The following is a 10362-nucleotide window of genomic DNA, read 5'->3' as shown; positions in this document are numbered from 1 at the left end:
AAAGCAAGGGAAAAACAGTGAATGCCGAAGGGTGATGTAAAATAAGGGATATGGGAATGAATGGGAGTGGCTATTTCCAAGGAGGAGGAATAGTTCTGCCCGGGCAGCAGATGGTGATCCCCCCACCTTGTTTTACAGCAGTGGACCAAAAATCGAGCACCAAGGAGCGGTGGACATCTGCCCCGAGCACTCCAGCCATATGGCAGCGCGTGGCTGTGCTGCCTGCACTGCAACCTCAGGCTGCTGAGCCCGGAGGAGCTCCTAAGAGCTGGGTGAAAAAGCAGAGATCTTGTTGGTGACAGCGGCCTCCTGACTGTGGAACCACGGAACCGCGGAACCATGGCGCGAACTGCTGGTCCTCACACATCACCTCGCTCTGCAATCGTGCACGGCGTTCTCAGCTTCACTCCTGGCCCCGCCCGGTTGACTGAGCACCAATCAGAATGCGCCTCGGCCTCATCGCCCACACCTGCCGCCAATCACGGGCGGACGGTCCTGCACGCCCCGCCCCACGCGTGGCGCCCACTCACGCCTCCAGGCCGCGGCCCTGACCGGGCGGCAAATTGATCCGCCAGCGCACAGATGGCGCTGTCCCACCGAAGTGGATGCGGACGCTCCCGGAAGTTATAGGGCGGCTCATGGATGCGATAGAGGCGACTCCCGGAAGTGGCAGCCCCGGCTGTGTCGGGCGGCGCTGACTCTCTCGTGTTGGCAGTGCATTCCTCCGGGCTGTGTGCGCGGCTTCAGGTTTCCCTTTACGGGGCATGATGTGCAGCGGAGCGTTCGGGCAGCGCGGTGCCCGTATGTAGCGGCGTTGAGAGTACGGCTACTCGGTGCCCGCGCCCCGCCGGGCCCAACAGCTGCTAATCTGCTGTGCTCGCGAGGCCGCCAGCTGGTGGTTGAAAGCTGGGGATCCTGCGGCTGTTCAGCCTGCAGGAGAGAGGCTGACAGGGGATCTGAGCAATGGTTATCGGTATCTGAAGGGTGAGGGTCAGGTGTAAGGTGGCGCTCTACAAGTGCAGAATGCTTCTGAGGGCGTACACTGAGAAACATTGAAGGAAAAGACGCAGTATAAGAAATGTAATACAAAAACTAGCTGAAAACATGGTCAGGTTGATGGATGGACTTTATGATTTTATTTCATAAATAAAAACGATACTATGAGAGTGACAGAGCAGTGGAACAAGTTGCCCAGAGAGGCTGTAAAGTCTCGTTCTCCAGAGATAGTCAAACCCTGCCTGAACACTTTCCTGTGTAACGTTCTGTAAGGAAGCTGCTCTAAGCAGTGTTGGACTGGGGGATTTCCAGAGGTTCCTTCCAATCCCTATAATTCTGTGACTCCGTGAGGTTCCTGTTGTGAAGAGAGCTCCTCGACCAGCAGCTGCCTGGAGCATCTGGAGACCCTGCAGAGGCCCTGTGTTCTCAGAAGGCAGATGGCTTCACAACATGGGCACTGGATTAAGAACCAAGGTTTCTCGTTCCAGCAGCTCCTCAGTGGTGATCAAGTCCTCTTGTAGTGAGCACATCAGGTAAGGGAAGCAGGCCTGGCAGTTGGTGGCTCAGAAGGCTTAGGCATTGCTTTGTATCATGGATTTTGCATGGAAAGGTCAGGATTCACGTACAGACAAATCTCTCCATTTGCCTGTCTCCCCTGTCACTTCCTTAATCTGCCAATCGGAGCAAAAGCCATCTGCTTGCCCAGTCTTAGTTATTCTCCAGGTCTTCAACAAGGAATGGGTCTTTTGTCTGGAGGATCTGAAAGAGCTTCTCTTGGGCCTTGAGCCCTTTTTTCTCCACTAGGTCCAGCAGAAATTGATTCTTCTTTTGTTTTGTATTTTGAGCTTGCACCTCCTCTTCTTCTTCACTGTTGATTACATCTTCAACACTTAAATTTAGCAGAATGGAGGAGAGCTGCCCCATCCTGGAACAAAGCTCTGTCTTGTGCTTCTTCAGGAAGGCTGCACCTAGCAGATACCAAAGCGTGTGTTACTGTGCTGCACGTGACAAGGCAGGTTGGTTCCTGCTGTGGTATTCTGCATCCTAGCCAACACACCCAGGGGCCCTTTGCTCTGTCCCACAGCCACGTGCTCCCATTCCCTCCAGTGCACCAGCAGTGCTGCTCTCTGGCCAGGAGGCTGAGCCACCAGAAGAAAGCTCCCTCATCAGCGGTGGAAGCATTGGAGCCAAGGCAAGGACAGGGCCCGAGCTGAGGGAGGTCAGGTTGGTGACAGCCCAGGGACCGTCCCTTCCATGATCCTACGGTATTTGAAGGAAGAGGGAAGCACTGGCTCTGTGATAAGGTATGAGATGCTCCAACTCCACCAGATTTTGAAAGTCCCATGTAATATTTCTGGGCTGTGAACTGTACTAGCTGTAGCTCATTCTCTATAGAAAGAGTATGTCTGATCACAGAGAAAGCAAAACCGTTTGGAGGGTCCTCAACACTATGCCAGGTTAGAGAGCATGCAGGCAGCAGTGAAATAATAAAAGCTTTACAAGTTTTTTTTTGTCATGAAAGAGTCACAGGTATGGGAAAAAGGTGGTTGGTTATCTGCTTTAAGCCAGAAGATTGAAATCCCCAAATAAATATTCAGACTCAATAACTGTAGCTCTGAAAACCCGTACTGACCTGAAAGCTTTTTGGATTCGTTTCTAGAATGACTAATATCACCTGAAAGAGAAAGGAGGGAGCTTATGAAATACACCATCACAGAAATGGAGACTCTTTCTAGAAGCCTTACTGAGATGCCTGATGTTCCATGGACCCATTAGCCATTAATTCCTGCTTACAGTATTCCTTGCCCATCTGTTAAGAGCTCAGCTAAGCAGGGTGCAGTGTTGTGTACATTTGCAGGTGTTAGTTTAGGGGTGCAGAATTAGCCTAACAGAGAGGGAATCCCAAGGCACAATTCCATACCCTGCACTCAGAGTATCTGAGCTTCTCTTTTTGCTGTCACGAGAAGTGCAGCTCAGTGTGCCATCATCTCAATCCCCCTTACAGATGCATCTGATCCTACCTGACCTCAGCGATGCCCTCCAGACCTCGGTGTCATTCTGTCCATCTGTGATAAAGAATTCCACTTCCTCAGCCATTTTCCTGATGTAGATCTCAACAAAGAGCTGTTGGTCCTCTGGACTCTTGTAGCAAAATGGCAAGTGTGGCTGTAAAGATAAGATGGAAGTTGGATGTCACGCTGTGGAGCTGTGAATTTACAAACATCATCTCATGTTTCCAGGCCACACAGAAACAAAGAAAAAAGTGTGAGAGGCATGGAACTCTGGAGTGTCTCATCTGTTGTCCTTCACAGAAGGACTGTGTTGCCAACTCTAGATGGGCTCAGCCTTGGTCTAATGGAATACTGAAAGCCTTAAAGAGCAGAGATTTTACCACCATTTTTATGTTCTCTGAGTGTTGCACCACCACTGCAGTTTGGAGAACATGAGGTTCAAGCAGCGGAAGAGGGACAGGGTTTATTTGTCTTGGAGAAGAAACGGAAAAAGGAAGAACTAATCACTGCTTTCTAAAGTGTAACGGGGGATTAAAGAAAAGATGGAACCTCTTGGAAGTGTACAGTGATGAGATGAGGCAATGTGCAAAGGCTGAAACAAGTCTGAAATTCTGATTAGATAATGGGGAAAAGATGACTATGCTGAACTGGAGACCCAGAGAAGCTGTGGTATTTTCTATTTCACTCAAAAATATAATAATAAAAAAGGAAACTGTCCCACTTACTTCAGGTGTAATCTTCACTTGAGTGTTACTGGACACCTGGTATCTGTTGCCAAAGAACAGAGGGCTGAATGGAGGAGGCTTGGGAATAAGCTTTGAGTTCCAGTTTGTCTCTTGTCTTTCAATGGCCTGTAAACATCAAGGATCACTTTTGAGAGTTGAAAAAAAAAAAGCTGTAATCTGGAGGTAGCTCTCACTGACCTTGGAAAGTCAAGAAGAGAAGAGACCAACCTGTCAGAACAGAGCCCTGAACGTGCATTGCAGGCAGTGCTATCAGAGGGTGAGGGCTGCACACAACAGGAGAGCATCTGCTATGCAGCCACCTATTACTGTGCATGGCAGCAGCCACGTGTCTGACATGTGCTCTGCTCCACGTTGCAGAGCATCCTGCGCCATGTCTTTGCTCATGCTGGGATATGCTGTCCCAGCCAAAAACAGAGAGACTCCTAGAGGCAGGAAACACCAGAACAAAACTGAGAGGGCTCTCTGTTTAACAAATCCATTCCCTGAAACTGCAGCCACCCCAGATGCCATCCCCAGAACTGGTCAAGCTCCCTCCACCTTACCTCCTTCACAGAGCTGTCATCTGGGATCAGGTAGAGATGCAGGGTTGTATTTGCAGCGGAGAGCTGCTGGAAGATCAGCACTAAGGAGTGCATAGGGAGAGAAATGGCTGAACGTAACTTTCTCCAAACCACTCCAAGAAGAGAGAAGCTGGGATTCTCCAGGACAGCGGAGAAGGCCATCACTTCTGTTGGTTGCTGTATGGTCATCTTCTGGAATTCAAAATGGGCAATCGAGCACCCACTGATGTCTACATCTGAAAGAGACAGCAAAGGCAACAAGGTTCTGCTTTGTCTTCCTTGCACCCTACCAGGTTACCTCTTTCTCTTTGAGGGTTTATTAGAAAAAAAGGAGACACAAACCAATACAAAATGACATGCTCTGCTTTAGGGGTGCTAAATACTCTGGGATTTATAGGGTTCCAGCAGGGTGCTACCGGCCTTTGGTAGTCTTCCTAAGGTTTCAGAAAACTGCAAATTTGAGGTAGCAGCTTGGGACTGCTGTGGATCTGGGGCAGAACCTTGTGGGTCACCACAGCCACTGCGAGAAGAGGGGAGGAGAATGCAGTGGTGTGAGTGCAGAGCAGGTGGTGGGAAAGGGAGCACTGTGAATGTTTAATAAAACATGAGAAAAGGATGGAGGATGGCAAAGCAAGGTGGAAGAATACAAGAGAGCACAGGCTACCTCTGAAGGGAAGAAAAAGTTGGCTGAGTCTGAAGGGTGTCCCATGAAGATGTTTTGATGAGCTTCTGTTCTGTGCCCACCTGTGTGAGCAGGTCCTGAGGGTATCCCTACTGGAGGCTGAGGGAAAGCAGCCTGGGAGAACCCAGGTGCCTGAGCAGCAGGGGGCTGTGCCTGGAGCAGGTCCCATGGCTCCGTACCTGACAGGCAGATGAAGTGGGGGAGATACACAGCTCGCACGGTTCCAGGTAGCGCCCCGATGTTGAAAAGAGGCCCAGCAGGTATCCACACATTCTGGTCAGCCTCTTTCAGATGCGTGCTCCAGGAGGCATATCTGTACACGATGCTGGCTGCTGACTCCACCTTGAAGGCAAGGCCCGTCTCAGAGCACTGGAAGATGCCTGGTCCAGGGAGACAAGCTCTGCAAGTGGGAGAGAAGGGAGGCTCACGCCATGTGTGATGAGGGCTTTTGGAAAGTGTTCCCACTTCTCCTAGGAGCTCTTACTTGTATGTGTTTTGTTCCTCCAAAATATGTGGATCTATCTCCGGCCTCACTTCTTGAAATTCCTGCAACACAAGTGCAACTGGTTTGGAGCTGAATGGGGTGTTGTGCAGTGGATGCCGCTTGCAGGAGGCGTACTGCAGTGAAGCACAGTGCAGGTTGGCCCATGAGCTGTGAACCACACAAGCAGCAGCAGGGTAATGATCAGCTTTGCCCAAGCCATGTTATTTTGGTATTTTTGTCCTGTGTCCAGAGCAGAGAACTAAAAAGAAGAAAGGATGATGAAGGACAGTCAGCATGAAAGCAGCAGGGGCCTGGTGCAAGTGAGGTGCCTGGTGGCCTGGTTGCAGAACCAGTTCTCGATGTGCAGGCTCTGTCACATGGCCGAAGGTGACCCAGCATGGTGCCTTCTCTCAGCTGCCTGTCACCAAGCAGCCCCAGACACCTTCTGCTCTTTCTCAGACACGTGACATGGTGGGAAGTAGCTGTTCAGCAAAGGAACGCTCATGAAAGGTTCCCAGTGCTTTAATTTCCTGCTGTGGTTTTGTATCAGGCATACTGTGATTTTTTTACCTCTTCAGAACAAGAGGACTACAGACCATGCTGTGTGCTGTCCAGAAAACATCACTCATCAAAGAAGAGGCCAGGAAAATGACTGGCAACCATCCTGTGATCTGAGGTAGGCATGGGACATTTTCGAGGCATGCAGGCTCAGTGAGGACCTGTTAGGCCGGTGCAGAGCAGAGCTGCAGGCAAGGACCCTTACCTGCCTCACACAGCGACAGCTTCTCTCCTCTGCTGGGACATCTGACTGTGGCCATTTCTGGATTTCCTGGAGAAGGGAACACAGGAAGAGCACTCCCAAGCCATAATTCTCCTCTCAGCCATGCTTGCTTGCCAGGGGTACGAGGAGAGGCCTCCTGGATGCAGCACAGGCCAGCCCTGCTGCAGGACACTGAGTGCCACAGATCCCAGTGGGGATGGCTGTGGGCTCATGGTGCAAAGTCTTGCCTGCTGTCCAGCCCTGTCACACTCCTCCCTCTGTCCCAGGTCTCAGGCATCCCACTGGACCTTACCATTGCTCTTGTTGAGGTGACGCTTGCCGGACTGCCCTGCCTTTTTATCTGTGAGGCAATACGTGCTGGACCGCCCACCACTACTATTCTTGAGGTGATGCATGCCATAGGGCCCACATTATACGTCCTTGAGCTGTTGATTGTCAGAGGGCCCTGACTTTGTATCCTTGAGATGCCTGCCTGAGGGCCCTGAAATTCTGCTATTGGAATGACAACTGGAGGAATACCCTGATTTACTAGCCTTGAGGTGATGTCTGCTGGACTGCCCTGCAGTTCCATTTCTGGTTCTTGATCACCTGTGGCTGGAAAAAAAAGATGATCATTGTCTCACAACTCACTGCAATCAACTGAAAGGAGGATGCTGCTGAGGATAGTGTTGATCTCTTTGATTGGGTGACACGCATATGAGTTTGGAACTGGCTAAGTTCACGCTGGATGTCTGGAAGAATTTGTTCCCAGGAACGGGTCTTTTCCAACCAAAATGAAGCCATCCTACCTTCACCCAGTCTTCCCTATCCCATTGGCTACACAGTCCCCTGGTGCAGCACCAGATAATCCCAGGTTTATCACAACTTCCACAAATGAAGTGGACACACAGTCAACACCAGTGCAGATCCCCTTCCTCCACAAGAGTGCCAGTGAGGACTGTGATCTTACCTGAGACATCTTCCTTGCCCTTTAAGGGAGCTAAACCACCACCTCATATGGCACAAGCAATAGAAAGCAGAGGAGAGCTCAGGAGCCCGATCACATCAGGGGAAGCATTGCCCTACATCCATTTTCCTTTCTGCCCTCTCCTCCCAGTTCTTCCCTCCCAAGGCACAGGGCTCCATGCCTGATGGTCCTCTTGCCCCTTCCCCTTGGCAGCCAGAGGCCAGCCTGCTCCCATGCCACTCCCCTCCTCTGGCCTGGTACTTACACCTAAGAACGTGGTGTACAATGCTTTTGGAGGTGATGTTGTAATGTCTGAGAGTTCGTTCGTTCGATAACTCCTGGCCATCATGAATCAGTATTGACTCAGAAGGATAGAAATAGCTATCCAGTGCAAATAGCTTCATCTTTAGGTCCAGCACTGTGTCATCCAAAGACAGCAGCACAAAAATATATTTTCCTGACGAGGACTTCACACGGATGAAGACTGTGGAGCTCAGCGTGGTCTCTGCCATCTTTGCTTTGCCGCTTACAGCCGCCTGAAACACGGTGATGTCTGTGGGTGAGAGGCATAAGACTCGGGGCTGCAGATGTTTGAACGGAAACAGGCAGCTGCCCACAATTCTTCCGCCTGTGTCACTTCCCTAGAAAGTGAAAGTATGGAGTGATGTCAAGGAAACAAGGTGTGTCATCACCTCCCCATCTGGCCTCAGTGTGTCAGGGCAGGGAGATGAGAGGCAGGAGAGGCAGAGGGACAGGGAGGCAGTGCTTCTTCCCGAGGGCATGGTTTGCATAAGGATTCCTTCAAGTCCTTCCGTGTGCCACCATGGAGAGCCCAGGATTGTACCCCATTCTGGCCTGATTTGCCCCAGTGTGCTTGGACAGAGATGGGGACACGTGTCTTGGCCCAGATCCATCCATGTCCCATGCTGGGGGCTGCAGGCAGAGCAGTGCCACAGGGCTTGTCCCCTCCTACTGAGCAGAGAGCATCTCACCTTCAAAAAGGGCTCAGTCGCATCAAGGAGAGCTGTCCCATGCCCGGCAGCCAGTCAGGAGATGGGCCTCCCCTTCTTGAGCGTTTCCATTGGGGGTGGAAATTCAGGCCAGGACCATGAGACGTGTAAGTAATGCCCCACGAGAGGGCAGTCGACATCCTACACAATATCAAGGTTGTGTAATCAGTGTGAAAGGCAGTGGTAACCCAGCACAATCTGCATCGAGGGGAGAAAAAGCTTTTCTCTGCACTCAAGGTGGTCTCAAAAATCACAGCATGAAAACAATGTCTGTGTGAGGCATGTGCTAAGAAAAGGCACATAGAGATGCTGACACCTCCAAACAGGGTATGAAGGATAAGGAAAGCAGTTCAGTGCAGAAAATAGAAAGCATGCCTGGCAGGCAGCAGGGGGAACAGATCCCTGTCTTCAAAGCAAGGGAAAAACAGTGAATGCCGAAGGGTGATGTAAAATAAGGGATATGGGAATGAATGGGAGTGGCTATTTCCAAGGAGGAGGAATAGTTCTGCCCGGGCAGCAGATGGTGATCCCCCCACCTTGTTTTACAGCAGTGGACCAAAAATCGAGCACCAAGGAGCGGTGGACATCTGCCCCGAGCACTCCAGCCATATGGCAGCGCGTGGCTGTGCTGCCTGCACTGCAACCTCAGGCTGCTGAGCCCGGAGGAGCTCCTAAGAGCTGGGTGAAAAAGCAGAGATCTTGTTGGTGACAGCGGCCTCCTGACTGTGGAACCACGGAACCGCGGAACCATGGCGCGAACTGCTGGTCCTCACACATCACCTCGCTCTGCAATCGTGCACGGCGTTCTCAGCTTCACTCCTGGCCCCGCCCGGTTGACTGAGCACCAATCAGAATGCGCCTCGGCCTCATCGCCCACACCTGCCGCCAATCACGGGCGGACGGTCCTGCACGCCCCGCCCCACGCGTGGCGCCCACTCACGCCTCCAGGCCGCGGCCCTGACCGGGCGGCAAATTGATCCGCCAGCGCACAGATGGCGCTGTCCCACCGAAGTGGATGCGGACGCTCCCGGAAGTTATAGGGCGGCTCATGGATGCGATAGAGGCGACTCCCGGAAGTGGCAGCCCCGGCTGTGTCGGGCGGCGCTGACTCTCTCGTGTTGGCAGTGCATTCCTCCGGGCTGTGTGCGCGGCTTCAGGTTTCCCTTTACGGGGCATGATGTGCAGCGGAGCGTTCGGGCAGCGCGGTGCCCGTATGTAGCGGCGTTGAGAGTACGGCTACTCGGTGCCCGCGCCCCGCCGGGCCCAACAGCTGCTAATCTGCTGTGCTCGCGAGGCCGCCAGCTGGTGGTTGAAAGCTGGGGATCCTGCGGCTGTTCAGCCTGCAGGAGAGAGGCTGACAGGGGATCTGAGCAATGGTTATCGGTATCTGAAGGGTGAGGGTCAGGTGTAAGGTGGCGCTCTACAAGTGCAGAATGCTTCTGAGGGCGTACACTGAGAAACATTGAAGGAAAAGACGCAGTATAAGAAATGTAATACAAAAACTAGCTGAAAACATGGTCAGGTTGATGGATGGACTTTATGATTTTATTTCATAAATAAAAACGATACTATGAGAGTGACAGAGCAGTGGAACAAGTTGCCCAGAGAGGCTGTAAAGTCTCGTTCTCCAGAGATAGTCAAACCCTGCCTGAACACTTTCCTGTGTAACGTTCTGTAAGGAAGCTGCTCTAAGCAGTGTTGGACTGGGGGATTTCCAGAGGTTCCTTCCAATCCCTATAATTCTGTGACTCCGTGAGGTTCCTGTTGTGAAGAGAGCTCCTCGACCAGCAGCTGCCTGGAGCATCTGGAGACCCTGCAGAGGCCCTGTGTTCTCAGAAGGCAGATGGCTTCACAACATGGGCACTGGATTAAGAACCAAGGTTTCTCGTTCCAGCAGCTCCTCAGTGGTGATCAAGTCCTCTTGTAGTGAGCACATCAGGTAAGGGAAGCAGGCCTGGCAGTTGGTGGCTCAGAAGGCTTAGGCATTGCTTTGTATCATGGATTTTGCATGGAAAGGTCAGGATTCACGTACAGACAAATCTCTCCATTTGCCTGTCTCCCCTGTCACTTCCTTAATCTGCCAATCGGAGCAAAAGCCATCTGCTTGCCCAGTCTTAGTTATTCTCCAGGTCTTCAACAAGGAAT

General features: G+C 51.8%; 1 protein-coding gene across 1 annotated transcript; it reads right to left on the bottom strand.

Annotated features, from left to right (window-relative positions):
* Positions 1 to 1138: 1138 nt before the first annotated feature.
* On the bottom strand, positions 1139 to 6680 carry LOC122192284 (caspase recruitment domain-containing protein 8-like). Its single transcript, XM_042892808.1, has 9 exons — positions 6554 to 6680; positions 6244 to 6309; positions 5481 to 5542; positions 5176 to 5396; positions 4297 to 4550; positions 3734 to 3859; positions 3018 to 3162; positions 2630 to 2671; positions 1139 to 1964 (listed from the first exon to the last, which is right to left on the bottom strand). The coding sequence occupies exons 1-9, from the start codon at positions 6659 to 6661 to the stop codon at positions 1705 to 1707; spliced, it is 1284 nt and encodes a 427-aa protein (XP_042748742.1). The 5' UTR covers positions 6662 to 6680; the 3' UTR covers positions 1139 to 1704.
* Between the last annotated feature and the right edge of the window lie 3682 nt (positions 6681 to 10362).

Source organism: Lagopus leucura, unplaced genomic scaffold, assembly GCF_019238085.1.
Source record: "Lagopus leucura isolate 7727_CA_CO unplaced genomic scaffold, USGS_WTPT01 35376-0_obj-0_obj, whole genome shotgun sequence".
In the NCBI taxonomy this organism is placed as follows: domain Eukaryota; kingdom Metazoa; phylum Chordata; class Aves; order Galliformes; family Phasianidae; genus Lagopus; species Lagopus leucura.
Note: the sequence above shows the minus strand (reverse complement) of the source record. Positions and strands in the feature narration are given on the sequence as shown.